Here is a 22,961-nt window from a genome sequence, read left to right as displayed (position 1 = left end):
AAAATCAAAAACCAACTTGACAGAAATCACAAAGATAACTAAAGCAGAAACAGTAAGTGCTAACACAGCCTAACTCCAGCTCCTTTCAGTCTCAGGGCTTCTCCATTCTTTTGTAAGCACAGACAAAACATATGTCCAACTCAATCTAGATCATGGGATGGGAGGGAACACAGGGCCCACTCCAGCCTCACTTGTGTGGTGTTCTGGCATCTTGAAAGAGTAACACCTACAAGATGCGTAGTGCTGACCAAGGACAGGTGCTGAGAACGGGCACAGCCATGATTTCCTCAGAACGCACTCTCTAGTCTCATTTTTACCCTTTTGTAGACTAAATTTCATTATGTTGCAAACTTCAGACCTTCTGGGTTTCATGACCAAATCCTCCTACCAAAGGCTTCCATGCATTGGCCTAAGGCATGCAGCTTTATTTCTAAGCCTTCCTATTCCATAATCAAGGATTAAACTTCACCCACAACTCATGACTTAAAGAATGAGGGGCTGGAGAGATGGTTCATCAGTTAAAGAGGACGCAAGTCAGTTCCCAGCGGCCATGATGGACAGTTCACACTCTCCAGGAGGACCCGATGCTGCTCGTCTCTGGGTCACTCATATGCACATAAGTCCACAGATGCACACATACACATAATTAATGCAAACCTGTTCTTCAAATAAAAAATATACAAGATGTAGCAGTGTAAAACTGTTTTTTAATGGCAGGTCAAATATCCTGAAACATACATGTATTCTGATAGTCTTCTACCCCAGTTGAACTCAAATTTTAAAGGAACACACATGAGCTAAGAGAATTCAATATTGTTCCAAGGCACTTACTGAATCTCCATGACTAGATGAAAACAAGAACCATTAGAATGAACAATTAGACAGTATATAATATAAAAATAACTTTTTGCTTACAATTTACAAAATGTATTATTATTACAATCTTTGATCTCTGATAACCTGCAATGCTGGCTGCATGAATCCAGCAAGTTTAAAATTCAGAAACTGTTTTCTAAAACTTCAGGGCAAATAATTTACAAGTAAGATACACAAAGACTTAGACCATGCAGAAATTCTTACATCTTCTGTTAATAATAGTTTAGGACTTCAACTTTATCAAATTATATACCTACTTGCCCTGTACATATACAAAATAATGCATACATGATAAAACAGCAAAAGAGTAGTCCTTTAACTCAATTTATCATAAAAGTATTACTATATTAACAGGTCTACAAGCAGCTTGTAACAGGGTTAAGAGACATTAAGGCAATAATACTTGAAGTTACAAAATAAACAATATGTAATACTTTTTCCTAAGTGTAGTATAAGGCAGGTAGATGGTCCCAGCAAAAAATATTAAGGTAACAATCTACACTGCTCTCAGTCCCACATTTTAAAGATGGAATACAATAAATCTGGCTTTCGGTGGCACTTGAATTCTCCAGTATAATTTAAAGTGTCTTTTAACTCCCTGAATCATGTCCATTCTGAAGGTGGATCTCTTGGTCCTTTAGGTTTTCCACAGCGATTACCAAAACCTATTGTCAAAAAAAAAAAAAAATCACAATAACAAATTAACATCCAAAAGGACTTTTAAAAAGTATTCTTTAAGAATATGTCTAAAAATATGCATAGCTCTGTTCCCCCAAACCCAATTATCAAGGTCACCCCTACCACTGGAACAGAGCACCAGCTGCAGCCTCCCTTCCACCCTGTCCACGTCTCGTGGATGCCACAGACCATGCCCCTTGGCCTCCCCTACCCCCAGTCTCCAACACCAGCAAGCATTATCCATAAGCACAAGGTAAGCACATCGTGAAGCAGGCCAATAACACAGGCAACACACAGCCATTGCACCCTGAAAACCTAGAAGAAACAGAAACCGAAGAACAAAATACCCACCCAACAAAGACAAACCCAGAAACCAGCATCTAGATCTATAATCACTCCAAACCCAGGTGTCTAGAGGGCAGCATAAGAACACAATAACAGCCGGGGCAGTATGTGACCACGAGAGCCAGGAGTCCTTCCACGGCAGGCCCTGTAGTGTGCGCGCACACAAAGACCTTAATAACAACTATATGAAGATGATAGAGGTCCTTAAAGGGAAAATCAATAGATCAAAGAAAAGCCAAAAAAACACAAACAAAAATTTTTTGGAAAAAAATAAAGCCATGGGGAGGGCAGACAGACAGATGAAGAAAACTAATAAAACTGTCTAAAACCTGAAAATGGACATAGAAGCAATAAAGAAAACACAAACTGAGGGAATTCTATAGATATAAATTTAGGAATGGAGCAGGAACTACAGAGGCCAACTTCACCAACAGAATGTAAAAGATAAAAAAGGAATCTTAAGCACTAAAGATACCAAAAAGAAATAGATATGTCAGCCAAAGAAAGCCTTATATCTAAAAAACCTTTAACACAAAATACCCATGAAATATTGGACACCATAAAAAAACCAAACCAAGAATAATAGAAATAGAGAAAACCAACAAAATCATGGAATAAAATTTTCCTAACTAAAGAATATGCCTATAAATGTATAAGCACACAGAACACCAAATAGATTGGACCAGAAGAGAAAGTCCACTCACCACACAATAAACAAAACATTAAACATACAGAAGAAAGATTATTAAAATCTGCAAGGAAAGCCAGGTAGTTCATCCCAGCACCCAGAGGCATAAGCAGACAGATCTTTTGAGTTCGAGGCCAGCCTGGTCTACAGACCAAGTTTCAGGACAGCCAGGGCTACACAGAGAAACCCTGTTTTAGGGGGAAACACTGCAAGGAAAAAAGACCACGTAACATATAAAGACAGACCAATTAAAATTACATCTGACTTCTCAATGAACACTCTAAAAGTCAGAAGGGCCGGAACAGATAGATGTCTTATAGGCTCTAAGAGACTATAAATGCCAGCCCAGAAGGAGAAAATGAGATATTTTATGATCAGATTTAAACAATATCTATCTACAAATCTAGCTCTACAGGTGTTAGAAGGAAAACTGAACCCAAGGAACTTAACTATACTTATGAAAACAGGAAATAAATAACCACAGACCAGCAAACCCAAAAGGAACACATACCACCACCACCACCACCAAAATAATAGGAATTAACAATCATTGGTCATCAATTTGATCTCTCAGTATCAGCGATCTCAATTCCTTGACAAAAACCATGAAATGGATGTGAAAACAGGGTCCATCTTTCTGCTGCACACAAGAAGCAACCCTAATATCAAGCACAGACATTACCTCAGAGTAAAGGGTTGGGAAAAGATATTCTTAACAAATGGACCTAAGAAGCAAGCTTGTGTTGCCAATCTACTATCTAAGAAAATGTATTTCCGACCAAAATTAATCTAAAGAGATGGGAGAGGATGAATGCGAGAATTAAGAGAGGCACTGTGCCAGGCTTTTAAAATTATGAAGTGAATTACCAATATCTGTGACTTCTGTTGGACTCTCTGTTAGTTCACCTTTCTTGTCACTGAAAGTAGGTGGACAGTCTGTACAAGCCTCTGTGTGGATAAGCCCTGTATCTAAAATAAAACAAAGTCCTCATTACTCACCATCACGTAAGGCAGCGTCGAATTCACAACACTGTGCAGAGGGAGGGGACCGAATAAAAGAGCAAGTCTCACCTTACAGCTGTCATTTCTATGACTGTGATAAACACAGGAGCGGGGATACAAAGATGTGTGCGAGAGAGAGAGAGAGAGAGAGAGAGAGAGAGAGAGAGAGAGAGAGAGAGAGAGAGAGAGAGAGAGTGTGTGTGTGTTTTGAGACAGCTTAATCACACTCATTTAAAGTTTCTGCTCTCCTGTGGCAGCCTCCCGAGTGCTAAAATCAGAAGCACAAACTACAGCCGAGCTTCAAGTCAGGCAGTCTACACAATCTGCACTGGGAAGGTCCTTTAATTCCTGGACAATCTATTACTAATTATTCTTTTTAAGTCTTCTTGTTTAAATTGCAGTTAATTTACTAATTTAAAGATCAATACAATGATTACTTTTAAAGAAGTTAAGATTATTCTACAACTTCTTCCTTCCCTCTTTTCTCCCTTCCTCCTTCCTTTCTGCAAGAGGGAACCTGGTGAGTAAACCAGGCTGGCCTCAGACTCAGGAGATTCATGTGCTGTGCCTCCAGCATGTCAGATTGCAGACATAGCACACCCAGCCTCCTTTGTACTTTCTGTCATTTTCCTTCAACTTCTGTGAGAAACCTTTCTAGAAATCCAGGATAAGTGTAAAGGTGATCCCTGTCCACACGATTCCTATCCACTAGAAAAAGTCAACAAACCTAAGGCTTGTCATGCTATTCTTTGCCCACCCCCAACCCCAATTGCACTTTTCTTTGTTTTCTTTCCATTTTGCTAAAACAGTCTTGCTAGCATTCTAAGTGCCAGAATTTCAGGCACCGTCACCAGGCCCTACTTGGTTTCCTTTTAAATCATATACACTTATTACTTATGGGAATGCAGATACCACACCATGTGTGTGGGGGCCACTGTGTGGATCCTAGAGATAAAACGCAGGTTGTCAGCCTTGGCAGCAAGTACTTTACTCTGGGAGCCATCTCACTAGCCCTAAAACAATTTTCTAAAACAAACAAACAAGTCAGGTCAAAGGTACACAAAGTCCTGCCAAGAGCTGGACAGGACCTGAGGGTTAAAGCCTTCCAGCTGCAGGTCTGGTAAGAGACATGCATAAATCTTAGTAGTGTGTTAAACTCATAACAAGATCACAGGCAGATAGAATGGGAACAGGAGAGATAAGGAGAGGTGGTGAGGTCCTCAGGGCCACGTCTAGGAAGGAAGATGATGCAGATTTAAAATCTCCATCTTAGTCAAGTGAAGGTCATCCAGGAACAAGAGTCAGTTTGGAAGTCGACGTTTAGAAGGGCAGGGAGATGGTGCTAAGTGGAGCATGGGAAAGAAGCTGGGGACACCAACAGCCCAACTGTAGATGTTTCAGCAGAGTCAAAGTCCGGGAACTAGCAGTATTACAGTGACAGCAGGGTCAGTAAAAACTTCATCAATCACTCCTTCCCTCCCTTCAGTCTGAGACAGTTTTCTATAGTACAGGCTGACTTTCTCTGATAGCCCTGCTCCTTCCAAATCCTGGGATTGCAAACATATACCACCATGCCTGACTCACGAAGGGTTGGGGAATTAGGACTTTCTGCACGCTAGGCACTTGCTGCGATATCCTCAATCAATACAGAATTTCTAACTGGTAGTATTAACTATTGACTTATTTTCAAATAAACATAAACACCCTCAACAATTATGGACACATTTCCATCTTGTTGATCAGTTTGAAGCATTTACTCAAACAGAAATGAGCTTCTAGGTAATGTATTAATTTTGGTACTAGAGAGTGAACCTAGACTTCTTTTGACCTGTTAACTATGTGCTCAATCAGAGATATGACATAGCTTCTAGATACTTTAATAAATAGTAAAAATACTACAAATATCCCAGAAGCAACACATAAGCCCATAACTTCTAATAATAAATGTCCCCATTTCTTTCCAATTCAGAATGACAGTATCTATAGGTGAGTCAGCTCAGAAGAGTTATGTCACAGAGCTGTTTCCTCAAGCAGTTATTCTAGAGATCTTTATATAACAGATAGGAATAACCAAAGAGCATGTATGTGCCACTTTAGATAAATTCATCTGTAAAGTCTCTGGTAAAAAGGAAGAAATGATAACTTACCATGTTTTTCATTTCCAGAGGTTAGGGATCCCTGCAAGGATATAGTTATAGTTATTACAGAAAGTCCATCTTATGTGCAACAGATAGAAGACTTAATCTATTATAGGAGTATACTCCAAAAAATTAAGTTGTATAAAATAAAATCCCCTCTTTGTTGTTTACTTTTTGAAACAGAATCTCACTTAGCCCAGGCTAGCTTCAAACTCACTATGTAGCCAAGGGTGGGCTCAAGTTCCTGACCTTCCTTTCTTCACCTCCCAAAGTGCTAGGATTATAGACACACACTACATGCTTGATTTTCAGTATCAAAGAAAGAGAAAGCAATGGCGTATCCTGATGCTTGAAACTGTGTTATGCTTTACTTAAAATTTTTCCTGTGTGTGTGTGTGTGTGTGTGTGTGTGTGTGTGTGTGTGTGTATGTGTACAGAGCAGAGAATGGCACAGGGCACACTGCTCTACCATTCTCTGCCTTATTCCTTCGAGGCACAGCCTCTCACTGAATCTGGATGCAGGCTGGCAGTTAGGAAGCATCACTATTTATCCCGTCTCTACAGCCATTACAGTGCTGGGTGCTGGGGCTCGCCTTGATCTTCATGCTTGAATAGCAATTGCTCTGACCCACTAAGCCATCTCTACAGCTCTTACTATGCATGTATGCTGTAAAGGGAAACTTCTGCATAAAAACAAAATAAACACCCTCCACCTAGCTAATGCATGGAGGAACACAGAGCTGTGATATATTATCAAATTATAGTGTTCCTGAGTCCAAATCACCACTACTTAGTTTTTTTGGATTATAAAATAAACCTAGAGTGGTTGTGTAGGACAGGGAGGCAAAATCTAGTTATAGTAGTTTACTCCTCGAAATGCTCTATATTCTGTCTTTAGAACAAAGGCTGTAGCTTACATTTTACATCAACTTTTAATCTGAGTATACTGTACTGCCTGATGTGGTAGTACATATGTACAGTGTGTGTGTGTGTGTGTGTGTGTACATAAAATTCTTGAGCAGAGGAGGAAGAGGCAGGAGGGTCAACAGTCCAAGGACAGCCCTAGATACAAGGTGAGTTTGAGGACAGTCTGACTATAGGAGACCCTGTCTCAAAAAATAAACAAACACTAATTTAAAACGGTCAAGTACAGGGATGAAGGAAGCTTGTAGCTGAGGGTAACAAGCTCTGAGATGGCGCTAACGCAGAGCCATTCCAACACGACTCACTTCGGATTCCCTTTGTTCAGACCACTCCTGACTCGGAAGTTCATGCCATTCAGATCTTACAGGCATATCTGGGGAACAAAACAAAAGAAATAGCAATATTAAAACTTTTGTCTTTAATTCTTGAATTTTATTTACTTATTTTTTAAAGATTTGTTTGTTTATTTGTTTATTTATTATATGTGAGCACACGGTAGCTGTCTCAGACACACCAGAAGAGGGCATCAGATCTCATTACAGGTGACTGAGCCACCGTGTGGGTGCTGGGAATTGAACTCAGGACCTTTGGAAGAGCAGTCAGTGTTACCACTGAGCCATCTCTCCAGCCCAAATTTTTTTTTATTAAAGTCAGTATAAAAACAATCCTATAAATTTTAGAAATTATCTTCCTAAAGATGCCCATTCACAACCCAAGTTGGATGTTAACACGTTCAGTAAAAAGTGTAGTGAAAGTTGTATGGATTAGTGAATGACGAAACTCCAACTCCAATTGGACTGCACATACATTTGAAATTACATTTACCTTAATTCTAGCAGCTTCCAAAGACTACTGCAAATGTAATTACTTAGCAACTCCAGGGAGGGAAAAATACTACTTTTTATGTGAGTTTTCAAGTGAGTAACAAAAAACTACCAGCATCAATTAAAACTTATATTTCTATTTTAATTACTCAGTATAATAGTTACTAGATTAAACCCAGCAATGTAGAAGAAACACTAATTACACTCACCTGCTAACACAAAAGACTCAGGAGTTCGTTCAGGTAAGGGAGGAGGTGACTCTTCACTAACATCAGCATCTAAGTTAAACACAAAATTCAGGCAATTAAAAATTAGTAAAATACCATCTGAACAACAGAGAACTTCCTAAATGTCTTAAAAAAATTAAATGTCTAGCACCAAAATATCAGTTTCAAACATTGTTACCATCCAGTTCGTGATGGAGAAGAGTTGGAATCTTGCCTAGACTCCATTACTAGGCACAAAGCAAATACTTCTTACAAGTTTGTAGGAACTGGAAGACATTACTCTGTTGCACTGAGACTTGCTGAGTTTTCTGATGATGCTCTATGTGCAAAGCAGAAAGCTGCTCACCTGGTTAAAGCCAGTGTTTCCTAATGATTGCATTGCTTAACTGTGATGAATTGTGGCACACCATGAGTCGGGGGACAGTGGACTGTGCCGGGAAACTCAGAGTCCCTGGCACCCAGACCACACTTCCACACAGGGAATGTGACCTGTGATCAGAACAGAGTTCCCCATGCTAATGAGGTATCTAGAGGCCCTGAGAGTTTAGTCAATAAGCTTCCCTTCCTGGACATTCCTTTCTGAAAAGGTATTTAATCTCTGGTCCACCCTGAAGAGTTGGCATGCACCTATTTTTCTACCATGATTAAGAACTGCTATGGGGAGCATGGAAAAAGCCTTCACCTACAGAGCCACAGCCTTTGTCTCCTGTAGTAGGCTTCCCTGAGCTTCCAGACAGCTGCTAAGCTAAGGACAATCACCAATGACCTAAGCCAGACTCTCCTCCCTCTGGTCCTAGGCTTTTCCTCAGCCCGTGGGCCTCCTCCATTCTAGGCTCAACTTCCAGTGGCATCTGGCTGTCCAGGAGTCTGAGAACCCCTGGCCCCCGGCTTCTCATCGCAGGCCCGTGGATCCCAGACCCACTGTTTCTGACTCCTCTGTGGTTTCCAGCAGTGACTGGACCCCCAGGAGTCAAGGGACTCCAGCTTTGGCTTCCTACACCTTAGGCTACATCTTCCCACTCCGAGCAGGTATGTCTAGGTGCTTCCCTAGAGCCCAGCACCCGAAAGGGGGCGTAGGGTAAACACAGTCTACTGTCAGCATTTAGTTTGTCTTGTGGCATTTCTGTTCCCCAGCAGCGAGGCGGAACACGGAACCACAATGCACCATCCGTCCAGTGCACTCATGGAAAGGCGATGTGCTTCAGTCTCAAACAACTAACGCAACACTTTAAGTTACACTATCTTCCTATTAGATATAATATAGCTATGAATATTTTAATAACCATATATTTAAACAGTATCATCTGACTCTGTGTCTAGGATATAAACTAAAGTTGTTTTTAAAAGGCCTTTACAGCAGTAAAAACTATTTAGTCCATAAAAAAGATAAGATGTAAAGCCCATAGGTTAGCCTTATGACAAGATAAACCAGAGTATTGGATCTTTGAATTCCTGCTCTAGGGAGAAAAACCAAACCAAACACGGAGAACATAGCACGGCAGTGCATGTGAGGAACCTACATCACTCTGTCCAGGCTTTATCCTTGTTGTCTTTGGAAATAAGCAGTCTGGCAGGACATTATCTTTTCCCCATATTTGATAGCACTAAAAACTGAAAGCCAAGTACATTTTCAACAAGCACTGAGACTGGCCGACTGCCCGTGCCCCTTATGTTTATTTAGCTGGTGACATCACACCTGGAGTCCAGAGTTTAGCACGACACCTGACAGATCTACCTAGAGTAGCAGAACCATTTCCCTATCCAAGAGTGGCCGTGAGACAGTTAACCAACAAGCAAGGCTCCTCCTCGTCTCCTCTCCACTAACTGCCACAGGAAGAAAAGTTATTTCAAGGCAAGTTCTTGATAATCACTTGTCAAGAGAATTCTGTTCTCTAACTGTAGTCCTTGCTGCTCCTTGGATCTATAAATAAATGGCTTTTCTCACACTCCAAGCTTTCTGTAGAGATGACATAATGACTGGGGTTAGAATCCAGGCTGGAGCATCTGCCCAGCAGGTGAGAGACTCAAATCTAATTCCCAGTAGCCCCTCCTCCTCCCCCAAGACTTAATCAACTAGAGACTGTTCTGTCTTACAAAGGCTTCTGAACATCACACACTGTGTGGGGCCTACTCAGGTCAAATCTGAATAAAATTTCAGGCCTGAGAAAATAATGAAGTAATAATGAAGGGGGGAGGAAAATGGGAACTAATGAAAGAATTCATAGTGAAATATCTCATCAGGCAATAAATTATACAAAATACTACTGTTATAAATACAAAATTATTGGGTTAGTTCACTAACAAATTCTAATACATTCCTAATATTTTTATGTCAATTGTTTTACAAACAAGTAACAAATTAAGTAATAACCAATTATAAAATAAACAGTACATGATATACTCTACAAGGTAGGTGATTAGGAACAATTAAATATGCACACTGGTGCTCTGCCTGCACACACATCTGTTTGAGAGTGTTGGTTCCCTGGAACTGGAGTTAATACCGACAGCTGTGAGCTGCCATGTGGATGCTGGGAACTGAATCAGGGTCCTTTGAAAAGCAACCTGTGCTCTTGCTAACTGAGCCACTACTCTCTCCCTGAAAAATAACTCCACTGTGACAGTCAATGGGAGTACATTCCTGGGTATCTCAAGAGCACAGAGGACTGAGCCAGAAAAACGAAGCTGAAAACAAAGCAAAAAGAGAAGGCACCATGAAGATTTCAAGAAGCAATGCTATACAGCAGGTATGGTGAGTCAAACTAGAGTCCCAGTGCAAAGGAGGATTCCAAGTTCCAGGCCAGCCTGAATCACATAAGAAACCCTGTCTCAAAGTCTTACAGACTGGGGGAGTCCATGTCTCTCCAACATAGCAAACTTCTTAATGAAGAATCACTAAGGGAACAGACCTGGTAGCAGGGCATATACACCCAGTCAGTTAAATAAATAAACTGCCTCCAGTCAGCAGAGTAGTCTCCAGTACCGTTATGGGCTAACTTGCCAGCTCAAAGTAACTTTATTTGTGAGCATTTCTAAAAAAAGCTCTTTAAAAAGTTATTTTGTAGCTGACGATAGGAACGTAGGACTATTATTTACAAGAAGCACAGGTGAATTAAATGGCTGAGCAAGGGTTCTATAGTGTTTGTATCACCAATTCCAATTTGATCACAATGGTCAAATTATGGTAACAACAAATATAAGCTTCAATTAAAATGTAAGGGCAGGGGGCTGGCCCTGATTTTTCTCCTCCTGAGTTGGCTTGCCCAGCCTTGATGTGATGGTGTGCCTGATGTCACTGTGGCTGGCAGTTGATCTTGCTGGGAGGCCTGCTCTTTTGGTGGGGAGGGAAGCTGGAGAGAGGGGAACTGACCGGATGTAGTATCTGAGAGCAGAATAGAAGCATACCAATGTAAATGCAGAGACATTAAATAAGGTTAAGTACTCTATGGTGAACTGACTGAGCTAAAGTGCTTAGAGCAGAGATGGGCAGATAGTGAAGAGCTAAATGTCAGACGCCATATTACCTTTCTCAGCACCTGAATGCCGCGGTCCTGCTACTTCCTGTCTGGCAATGGACACTGGCAGTACTTTCCTAGTGCAAGCATTCTCAGCACTACTGGCAGGCGACACTGTGGCACTTGCTGTTGAAATGCTAGTTTTGTTCGTGGTCACAGCACCGTCAGAGTTCTCTTCATCTGAGTCTGAGTCATCAGAGTGAAGAGGGTTGGTAAAGCAGAGAGGAGCTCTCAATAGAGGGGAGCTGTTATGGTGCTCCGTAAGATCGTGGGCTTCCTCTTCTGCTGTGGAGTTTGGTGTGGAACTCACAGTTTTTAGAGTCTGAGAGTGATTATCTGGGGATCTGCCTTCGGGTGAGTCAGATACAGGTGTGGCATTTTCAGGTCCATGAAGTGACCACGTTACATGTCCTTTCTTATCGAGGGGCAAGCAGTCTGGCCGTGGAGGTGTGTGTGAGTTCTTCTGGGACCCTTCTGAAGAACCAGGAGCTTTGTCTGAACGTGCTGCACTGCAGTCCGCACAAGAGCTGTGAGACACGTCATCAGCTTTCAGATCACCTGAACTTAGCCCCTGGACCTTAGAGGCTTTGTCAACTACAGAAGTGGAAGCAGACTTAATTTTAACTGCATGTCCCCTATTCAAGAGTGTGTTCCCCTCAAAACTTTTGGGCCCTTCTTGGAGAGGGACTTTCTTAATCTCAAAACTTAAATTTCGCTCTAACTTTTTATCTATGTGCTCAATAGCTGGTTCACTTTTCCCAGTTAGGTCCGCTGACTTATCATAGTTTCTGTTGAGGTCCGTTGGGTGTTGCTCCGGTGAAGCCATGTGCAGCACTGGCTTTGGATGGTACCTGTCACTGTCCTGCCACACAGTGGTAACGGTTGGGAAGGCTGAAGGCGGAGACGGAGTCAGGATGGGTGGCACCGGGTGAGGTTCTGGTGGCTGGAGTATTTCTTCCTTGGCATCCCCTTCTACAAGGCAGCTGAGAGCAACAACAGGACAACAGTGTTCAGTCTAAAGGGAAGTTGGCTGATTACAATACAGTTACAATGTTCTAATTTGTAAGCTAAGAAAATCCAGTATTTTTCATGGTAACAGATATACTTTAAAAAAAAAAAAAAAAAAAAACAGATTCATTTTATGTATGTGAGTGCACTGTCGCTGTCTTCAGACACACCAGAAGAGGGCATCGGATCTCATGACAGATGGTTGTGAGCCACCATGAGGTTGTTGGGTATTGAACTCAGGACCTCTGGGTGTGAAGGTACATGCCTTCAATCCCAGCACATGGAAGGCAGAGGCAGATCAATCTCTGTGAGTTTGAGGCCAGCATAGTTTGCAAAAACAAAGCAAGTTTTGGGATAGGACCAGGACTATATATTGGAAAAAAGAAAAAAAAAATTATAGCTACATCTAAGATATACCTCAATATTTTAAAATATCAACACTGATATTACTTCTTGATCTTTTTATTCTAAATATTATACTTCCTACTTTGGAATTACTTCCTACTTTACCTTTCCAATAGTCTTACAGGTTTTTTGGCTCAATCTATAACCATCAGTATTGTTTACACTTATAGCACCATGCTTTTTTCCATTCTATGACGTTTTGTTTTCCTGTTAGTTTCTCTGCATAGCCCTAGCTGTCCTGGAGCTCACTCTGCAGACCAGGCTGGCCTCAAACTCAGAGATCCACCTGCTTCTACCACCCTAAGGGTGGGATTAAAGACCATCTATGCAAAAAATCCCAAAATACACATTCTTAACTACATCTATTTATCAGTGGTCTAATCAAATTCACAGGTTGTTATGTATGTAGGGGAGAGAGAGAGAGAGAGAGAGAGAGAGAGAGAGAGAGAGAGTGTGTGTAGCTGTGTATTTATGCTCATGTAAAGGCCAGAGGTCAAACTCGGGATCTTCTATTATGCTTTGCTTTGTCTCTTGAGACAGGCTCTCACTGAACTTGAAGCTGCCATTTTGGCTAGACTGGCTGGAAACTGGGCTCCTGGGATCTGCCGATTCCCATCTCTCTCCCCTTCTGATGGTGGGGTTCATGCGCATGCCATCATGCCAAACTCGTCTTCATGCTTGTGCGGCAAGCTCCTTAATCACTAAGCCATCTCCTTTCTTAACTCGTGGAAATAAACTGTTATATTTATCTAATTAAATGCAGTCTTCTAAAGACCAGGCTGTAGTGAGGACGGCCTTGATCAGTTTTACTCTTATTTGTGTGTACAGTATGGGTGTGTGTCTATGTTAGGACCACAGCGGCAGGCAGAGGAAAGAGCCCCGTCTCACTTTCCACCGAGCTGTGAACTCAGGACATCAGACTCCCTTGACAGGTAGTGACTTACACACTGAACCACCTGACAGGCCTGACCTTGAACTTCTCATTCTCATCTTTCTGCCTTTCCCTTCCAAGAGTCAGAGTACATGCCTGGTCTGAAACGCTGCGCTTTCTAAATGGCTAGTCCTCTCATCATTTTCCTACTGTTTTTCTTTAATATTTTTGGCTTTTAATGAATCCAGATGCACTTTAACATACTGTCAGTTTTAAAAACACATATTCTGGTGTTTTGAAAACTGTGGCTAATAAAAAATACCTTAAATATTATTTAAAAGCTAAATTACATACATACATTTTTCAACCAAGAAAATTTATCTTTGTTTTTTAATTAACCAAAATAATAAACCCTATTTAAAATTCTATTTTCTACTGTCTACTACTCTATAAATAAACCTCTTTAATACAACTTATTTAAATGCAACACACTTGTCTTTTAAAAAAGATAAAAACTTGAGGCTGGTGAAATGGTTCAGCATTTAAAACTACTGTTGCTTTCCCAGTGAACCAGTGTTTGATTCCCTGCACCGACAACTGCTCACAACGATCCAGTTCTAAGGGATCTGATGCCACCTTCTTACATATACACACAGAGATTTATCTGCATACACACACATACATGCAGATAAAGTACACATAAAGTTACATAAGTCTGAAAAATAACTAAAAACCACCATGTAGCCCAGGCTATCCTGGCAGCAATCCCCAGATCTGCCTCAGTTTCTTCACTGTTGATTTTACATCCAACATCTTATTTTGAACTTGCTTTTTTTTTTCTCAAGTTCCCAAGTGAATTTCCCCACACACCCTATGCTGTTAGCTTCCCAAAGTAGACAGTTCTAAATGCTCCGACGTGAACCACCCATAACACCTCACTGCAATCTCTGAGCTGCAGTCTTGATGTTGGAAAGTGCAGTTCAGTCTCCGGGCAGCTGGCTGTTGGGATCACACATTCTTGTTATGTTTGCACTCCCTTAGGCCTGGGCATGCAGCCCAGTGGGGAATGCTTGTCTCCACGCAGGAAGCGCCGGGCTCCTTTCCTAGCACTGTCGAACCAAACTTAGACAAAGTAAAATCCTTTCTTCTTTAAGCCTCTACAACACTGTTTTCCAGCCTTACTCTTTTTGCGCTATACCCACAATACCGAGCCTGCAGTAGACCGTGGTCAAGACAGTATCTGAAACGTGACCTCTGACTCCCTGGTTTGATAGTCTTCCTATCCTAAGAGAAAACATTTTTTTAAAAATGTATTTATTTGTTTTATATGAGTACACTGTCACTTCGGACACACCAGAAGAGGGCATCGGATCTCATTACAGATGGCTGTGAGCCACCATGTGGTTGTTGGGAATTGAACTCAGGACTTCTGGAAGAACAGTCAGTGTTCTTAACCACTGAACCATCTCTCCAGCCCCCAAGAGAAAACATTTTAAAGAAAGCTAAGGGAATATTTTCTAGTCTAACACCAAAATACGTATTTTGGTGTACTACTGACAGTTTATATAAAATTAAACAGAAACTTTACCTTATCAAAACAAATAATTGTCAAATGTTCTACATCTTAAAAAACAGCCTTCAGAAAACTAAGAAATAGTGAGAATTTGTCATTTGAGCTAGGTCAGTAGAGTAAGAGTCCTCTTAGAGAAAAGTCCCTGAGGCACATGATACCTTCGCGTCCTTGGAGGCTTTGGAGGAGGAGAATCTTGTTTGTCACTGTCAGTGGAACTGACCATATTTCCAGTGGTAATTTCACTCTGCCAAGGGGAAAAAAGTTTCACTAAAATTGCAGGAAAAATAACTTTCCTTGATTGACACATGAGAAATAAACCCACAAAGTTGTCCTATGACCCCCACAGTGGAGTGTGTATCCCTGACTCCACATTGTGATGTGTACATGCAAGCACACACCTCTTAATAAATGAAGAAACCTGCAGCTCCAGTAAGATCATTTAAGGCTAATACGGTGACCCTGTCTGTTCTTAAAGAGCATGCAATAATACATCGGGCATGATGGCTGCGTCCACGTGCTCAGGGAGGCCGAGGTAAGAGAACCTCCAACAGCCTGGGCTACATAGCAAGACAGTCTCACAACAGACAAGCAATGGAGTATATGCAAAATTAAAAACAAAAACCTGCAAAAATGTTACAATGCCATGCCAAAATAAATTTCAGGTAAACTCAACTTATAATTATTTAGTTGGGGGTGAAAGCAAATGCAGTTAATTTTTTAAAAGGTGGTTTATATTTGAGACAATCATGAGTGTAGACTCTGACATAAGCGCTTTTGAAATTTTACTTAGATTATTGTTTGTTTACAGTCACCAAATCTGTACTGTAAGGAATAAGTTAAGCGAGTTAGGACCCAGGTCAGAAAAGAGTTAGCCCCTGTCAGCCAGGCAGTGGCTGCGTATGCCCCTAATCCCAGCACCCACACACGCTGCTGCAGACTCTCTCACCCAGCTACGGCACAACATCACAAGTGCTAAGTCTTGGTATAAAGTCAGTCTGCCAAGGCTAGTGAGCCAAGGAGACTTACACTGTCAGTGATTTTCTGCGCTCCATGGATTTCATACAGTTGTAGCTGTTTTTCAAACAGTTGGGCAATAGCTCTATGAACAAGTTCATACTGCTCCTATTAAAAAGAGAAATAGTTAAACAGGAGACAATGAAAACATCCTAGGAGAAACATATAACTTATAAAGAGAAAAGAATTAACCAACTATACCTTTGTTTGCACGGCAGAGTGCCTTTGTGTTCTCATTTCTTGTATTAAATTAAATACATTAAATTCCTCTGGAATTTTCTAAAACAAAGAATACAATGCTTTGACTATAGACAATGTCAGAAAATACTACAATACTCTCCATGTGAGCACACAGACGTTAGATACATGCAGGATAACTGCAAATATTCACTGTGCTCTAGCAATCAGACAAACACCACGCTGAGGACAGAGCTTATCTGATGCTCAGCAGCCACACGGCAGAGTGTGACTACAGCACACAGGAAACTCATGAGACTAACTGACGCATGGAGGGGAAGCTTAGTTATGAAGGGAGGGAAGATGGCTCCTGTAAACAAACACGAGGACCCGGCTGCAGCTCCTCAGCCTCCAGTTCAGGGAGCAGCCGTCCTAGCTACACTCTAGTCACCAAAGACAGTAACTCAAAACTGAGCCAGGAAGACAGCTCAAGTCAACCTCTGGCTGCTACTTGCTGGTGTGTATACCTGTGCACAAATGAACACACACACACACTGTACAGACATGCATGTGAACAAGTAGTATTTTGTCAAAATAAAGGAAACATATACAATCATGGGAAACTGATGGTTTGGAGATCTAAGAAGTTGAATATGGATAAAACCTAAGATAAAGTTACTAGAAATCAGGGCATCAAGAAAGGTTTGACTTTACTCTCTAGGTCACTGTGCCCTTGGCCATGGCCATGTAAGACAAGACTGAAAGAACTAAGATCCATGGTTTCCTCTCCAGATGATGACTGTGAAGTCACTTGGTCAACTTGTGTATTCCACACTGGGACACAATGCTGAGGTACATTTGTACCCTTCCAATTCTAGTCCAGGAAAGATGGCAGGCTGTTCCAGAGGGAGTGAGTAGGATTTGGTTGTCTGAGAGAAACATTCTGGAGTGATGAGGACTCATGAGCAAAGAATGATTGGCTTTATAGCTGTGGTCTCTAGACACATTTTTATATCTACTTACAGCTGAGGCATAGGTTATATTTATGACAAATTCAATCAAGTGGGGGCTATAATTGAAATATATAACTTTAGTGATACTTAAATATTCTGAATTTTCCCACCCAAATTTTGTTTGCTAGTATATCTCTTCCTTTTCCAGTTTTAGCACGTAGGAAGCAGAGGCAGGTGAATCTCTGTTGAGTTCAAGGCTAGCCTGGCCTACAGAGTAAATTTTCACAACAGTCAAAGCTACATAGTAAAACCCTGTATAAAAATATCCTTTACCAAATATACAAACATACATTATGTGTGTGTTCTCCCCTCCCCCCCAACACACACATACACACCCTGATGCTTGCCTGTTGCCTGCAGATGTCAGAAGGCTCTAGATATCCTGAAACTGAAATTATGTGCCACCATGTGGGTGGTGGACTTGAACTCTGGTTCCAGGCAAGAGCAGGCGCTCTTTACTGCTAGACCATCAATCTAGTCCCATAATTTTTTACTTTTATATTAAAAATGAGATCTAGACATAGTGGCACATTCCTTTAATTCAAGAACCTGGGAGGCAGAAGTAGGAACATCTCTCTCTATATGGTAAGTTCCAGGAATGCCAGAACCACATAGTGGGATCCTGTGTTTCATCCCCCCACCCTGCCAAATCAAAAAGAAACAAACAAAAAACCAACCGACCAAACAAAAACAAACAAGTGGGGAAGATCCTAGTAAAATATTTCCATTAAAAATATTTCATATTAGGAAAAGACTTAGTTTTTGAGGAATATAAAAATGAAAATTTATTCCAGAAGAGATTATTTAAGAATTATTTAAAACTTGCTCATTCCCTGGGGGTAGGGGGCGGGGAGACAGAGGAGACACAAACACACTGCAATGGTAGGGGGAAAGATGATGTAGAAAGAAAACTACACATCAAACCTAGGTTTCTTTTTCCTTTTTAAACAAAATGCTGACTAACATAGTCATAGCAAATTTCAAGCTATGAAAGATAAAGTTTGTCTGTAACACACAGAAGGGACTCTGACTGACCCTTTCGCAGCCTCAAACACAACTTATGGAAAGAACAGGAAGCCATCACAATGCTTACAGCAACTGTCACACTAAAATGCCAGGCAGTGAATTACAAACCTGGAATTTATTCTAGGCACTTTGGCCCATTGTCAACACTCTTAAACTCGGCATGTGAAAGAATTCACTCAGTGGAAAACAAACCCCACCCTGAGTCTCAAGGCAGCAGAAACATTTACACTCATTCACAGTTTTCTTTACACAGCAAAATGAATTCTGGAAATATAGTGTACCTAAAGAAAAGGCTGTATTTTTAACATAACAATAAACGAAATGTGACACTACTGAAAAGCCATCCTTACCCCTGCTTTCAGTAAGTTCCACGTGTAATCTATGGCACAAATGGCTCCTGTTCGCCCACAGCCTGCACTAAGGGGACAAAATTGGAGAAAACAATTTTTTTTTGTTAAAATAAAAGGCGTACTGAAATTTTCAGAAGCCACCCCTGATTAAGAAATTTGATGCAATTCTACATAGAAAAATCAAATACAAATTAGAGTACCATCCTTAACATTAATATTTGAGTATTTTAAAATGTAATCCAAGCAATTTCTAAGAGTGATCAGCTCACAGAAAACCTGTAAACCTTTAACTCCTTATGTCTTTGTCTAGCCAATAATCCCCTGTAAAGATAAAATTATTCTCAATAGTTATAAGCAGATTATAATGATCAAGATGGCTTATGGTTTTGCCCAAGAAGACCGAGTAAAGTGTCACAGGTATGGGAAAGAGAAAGCCTCAAGTGTAGGCATCAGTTCACAGAAGCAGCAGTGGCCTTTGTGACCAATCCATTAACAAAGGCAGCTGAGAAAGCTGCCTCCGGAACAACGCTGCCTACAGTGATGTGAACTACTTGGAGCACTCTTGTACAATTCGCTCTAGAGCTGGGGAGGGATCCTGCCTGTGGTGGAGCACTTCGGACGCCAAGGCATGGGTGAGTTCCCAGCCAGCTTGGGACAGGTTTTAAGATGCCATCTATAAAGAAACACACTTTATATAGAATAAACTCATTTTCTTTCCCTTTGTAGATGTGTTTTTTAAGTTACTTCAGTTAACACATTGTTTTTTAACAGCATTAAACAATCAATTTTTTTCCATACATACTTTAGCCTGGCTGTCCTAGAACTCTCTCTGTAGATCAAGCTAACCTCAAAATCAGAGATCCACCTGTCTCTGCCTCCCAAGTTTTGGGATTAAAGGTGTGCACCACCACCATCCTGTAAATAATTTTTTAAACTGCAAAAAAACCCTACTGAAATATTTATGAATTATAGTTACTGACTGAGTAGCAGGACAGAACAGAAAATAATTTCAAACAAGTTGTTAAAAAAAGTCAAGTTAAAACCATTTCCTTATCTTTCAATTCCAGAACAAGTTTTCTTTTTTTTTGACCACCACCGAATTAACTATGAAAAGACTGCTTTAATCCACTAATTTGTTAGATGGTTTCCGTATTTCTACCAGCAAACTGATTGTCCTGGAGGCAGCTTTCTCCACTAAGTAGGAGACACCAGTTAGGTAAGAAAACTTCAAAACCGGAATAAACCAACCTTTTAAAAAAGTAATTAACCAATCATCTCCTATGTCTGAAAATTTTCATTTACTTAAAAAATATTTTATGTGCATGAGGGTGTTGTCCATATGCATGTCTGCACAGCAAATAGATACACACTTGATGCCCAGGAAAATCAGGAGAGGATGTCTAATGGCCTGTAACTGGAGGTCTAAGCCGCCATCTAGGTGCCCAGAACCTGGGTCCTCTGGAAAAGCAGTCAGTGCTCTTAACCACTAAGTTTTGGTTTGTTTGTTTGTTTTGCTTTTTCTTTCTTTTTGGAGACAGGGCCTGTCTGTGTAGCCCACGCTGGTCTCCTACTCATAACCTTCCTGTTTCAATGTCCAGAATGCAGGATTACAGGCGCTCACTACCACACTGTGCTTTATTTACCTATCATAATAAAATTAAATTACAGATACAAATAATTTAGCAGGACATATTTAGTTTGATTTTGAGAAACACTGATTCTAAGGTCTTTTGAAATATTAAGATAGAAAATAAAGAAATTTCTCAGAAATCAAGGAGATTTTATTGGAAACATACAGATTTATCTAATGAAACTCTAAAATTAGGTTCTGAAATATCTTATACATTACTGAATGATATAATCATAACTGTACTATAAAGCTACTGCAAACCTTGTATTTTTCAAGACTGATTCAGTATTTATTCTTTTAAAGGTTGTATTCTCCCTAACGTTTTTATAGACACTATACACACAGACCTTAAAAATGATGCTAGTGTATGGTGGTGGGATGAATGTCTTCCACAGACTTACACATTTGAACACTTGGCCCCCAGCTGGTGGCACTTTAGGGGATTGATGTTATGTGAGACCTTTAGGAAATGAAGCCTTGTTGGAGGAAGTATATTGTAGAATTTACAGTTTTGCTTTACTACTTTCTGACACTGATGTTATGCCTTCCCCAACATTATGCACAGACCGTCTGAAGCTATAAGCTAATGTAAACCATTTCTTTAAATTGTTTTGGATCATGGTATTTTATGACAGCAATAGAAAAAAATGTAACAATCCAAGTAGCAACTATTTTCCCTTGTTTAATACACTGCTTAGTTGTTTCCTTGGTTGTATCCCTGGTTTTGTTGGTTTGTTCCTTTAGGATTTTATTGTTGATGGTCCCTGCCCCCATGAGACAGTCTCACTCTGCAGCCCAGGCTGGTTTGATCTCAGACTGCTCTCCCGACAATATGTAGTAAGATTACAGGCATGAGCCATTCTCAGTTCAAAACTGTTGGTCTGATTTAGCACAATTAACCTCTAACCCACACTTGGAACACAAATTTAATTACCCCTTTAAGAATAAACAAATGTCATATTTACTGTCCCAGAAGCTGGAGGTGGGTTTACATGACTTCTTACCTGTCAAATTGACTAATTTTGCAAAGACTAATGGGGATTTAAATATTACCTGAAAAGAGTGAAAACATTTCTGTAGAGCAGTTTAACACAGAGATAGCTAAGCTTAAGCTTGCTAAGGGGCAGGTCATTATTTTAGGCAATGCTACACAGCACAATGTAATGAAGATGTCCAGTAAGCATATACCAACAGTTTATATTTAACTTACTACAAAAACGCCTGGCCAGGTACCACGGCACACACCTATAATCCAAGCAGACCAGTGGAGGAAAGGAGGACAGCCTTGACTGTTTTAACAAGTCTGATGCCAGCCTGGCCTATATAAGATGCAGTTATATGCTTCAATTTTCAAAAAAAGCTGGGCGATTTGAGTATTTAACAAAAAATAAACGTCACCCACCATAAGTCCTTAAAAGGTTAAACAAACAAAGAAACAAACAGAAGAACACTAGTTTCATGTCTGCCTTCAGCAGCTTTAAACTATAACTCCGGGACATGGCAGCAGCGGCAGACATAGCAGCTTGTTCCTCAGGAACAAAAAACAGCACAGAATGTTTGTCACTTAGATAAGACCTTATAACTTATAACCTACATGGTAAGAGCTCTGAAAGTCAGGGACATCTTACAAATGATACCTATGCCGTGGAACTAGCAATTACATTAATTAATTCTCCTTTCAAACTCTCAGGGGTCTCATTCTCAAACATACTATAACAGAACTAGAAAAAGCTCAAGATATAATATATAAAACATCACATTAATGTAGAAATAAAACCTTACTTTGCAAAACGTAAACACTGCACTGGTCCACATTTACAAAGTTATCTGTACCTGCAATGAATACAGATAGGCACGTCCTCATGCTCTTGGTATCTCCGCATTAAGCTTATCATGTCCAGAATAGAGTCGAAGGACGAAGGAACGTCATGGTCTGGCCAGTTCACGTAATGAAACTGATAGAGCCGTCGGGATTCCTTTACGGAAAACAGAAACTCAGTAACTAAAGATTACAAATTTACTTGTAAGCTGTGCATTACATGTCTAAAACTCTTCCCCAATTTTAACCTCATAACAAATACTGAAATTGATAGCCCACATAAATCAAAGATCCAAAGAAGCCTCCAAGACTGTAAAAATGATTTTCGTTTATGAGTAGGAGTGCATGGATGTGTATACTGTGTGCACCTCGTGCCCCGCAGGTCGGAGAGTTTTAGATCTGAGTGGAATTAAGAGTGGTTAGGCATAATAATCAAGTGAGACTTGCTTGTTCTAGATGTCAGTAGAAAAATCAGAGCTTGGATTTCAGTTCCAATATTCAAGTTCTGTAGCTGTCATTTATAAACAGGCAAGTTATTAACCTCTCAAATCCCCTTTACTTATGTCTATGTGCAGTATCTACTTCTATAGTTAGGATAACTGATGCATCTGACACTTGTAGAAGCTAAGGTACTAGCTAGAGACAAAATGTGCAACCTGAGTACAAGAAACAACTCCGCTAAAGGAGTATGATTAGTCCAGTCAGTGAGAGGACTGTATGTAGCTTGTCGGAAAGCAGGTAGCCTTACACACAAGTTGGGAAGAATGATGTATGACTGTGCTGGTGTATCAACTTAATTCAAGCTAGCATCATCAGAGAGGAGCCTCAGTTGAGGAAATGCCTCCATGAGATTCAGCT

The 22,961-nt window shown here is 40.5% G+C and overlaps 1 protein-coding gene across 1 annotated transcript in view; it reads right to left on the bottom strand.

Moving 5' to 3' along the window:
• Positions 1-717: 717 nt before the first annotated feature.
• PTPN12 (protein tyrosine phosphatase non-receptor type 12) overlaps positions 718-22,961 on the bottom strand; it is a 63,936-nt gene continuing 41,692 nt past the window's right edge. Inside the window, exons 8-18 of the mRNA XM_080936403.1 lie at positions 22,118-22,260; positions 18,655-18,721; positions 16,290-16,367; positions 16,101-16,196; positions 15,233-15,318; positions 11,227-12,200; positions 7,685-7,753; positions 6,957-7,024; positions 5,737-5,767; positions 3,455-3,556; positions 718-1,541 (exon numbers count right to left, since the gene is read on the bottom strand). Coding sequence (XP_080792529.1) covers positions 1,480-1,541; positions 3,455-3,556; positions 5,737-5,767; positions 6,957-7,024; positions 7,685-7,753; positions 11,227-12,200; positions 15,233-15,318; positions 16,101-16,196; positions 16,290-16,367; positions 18,655-18,721; positions 22,118-22,260 — 1,776 coding nt within the window. The 3' untranslated portion in view covers positions 718-1,479. The remainder of the gene's footprint in view (positions 1,542-3,454; positions 3,557-5,736; positions 5,768-6,956; positions 7,025-7,684; positions 7,754-11,226; positions 12,201-15,232; positions 15,319-16,100; positions 16,197-16,289; positions 16,368-18,654; positions 18,722-22,117; positions 22,261-22,961) is intronic.

This window comes from Micromys minutus (genome assembly GCF_963924665.1).
Source record: "Micromys minutus genome assembly, chromosome: 23".
In the NCBI taxonomy this organism is placed as follows: domain Eukaryota; kingdom Metazoa; phylum Chordata; class Mammalia; order Rodentia; family Muridae; genus Micromys; species Micromys minutus.
Note: the sequence above shows the minus strand (reverse complement) of the source record. Positions and strands in the feature narration are given on the sequence as shown.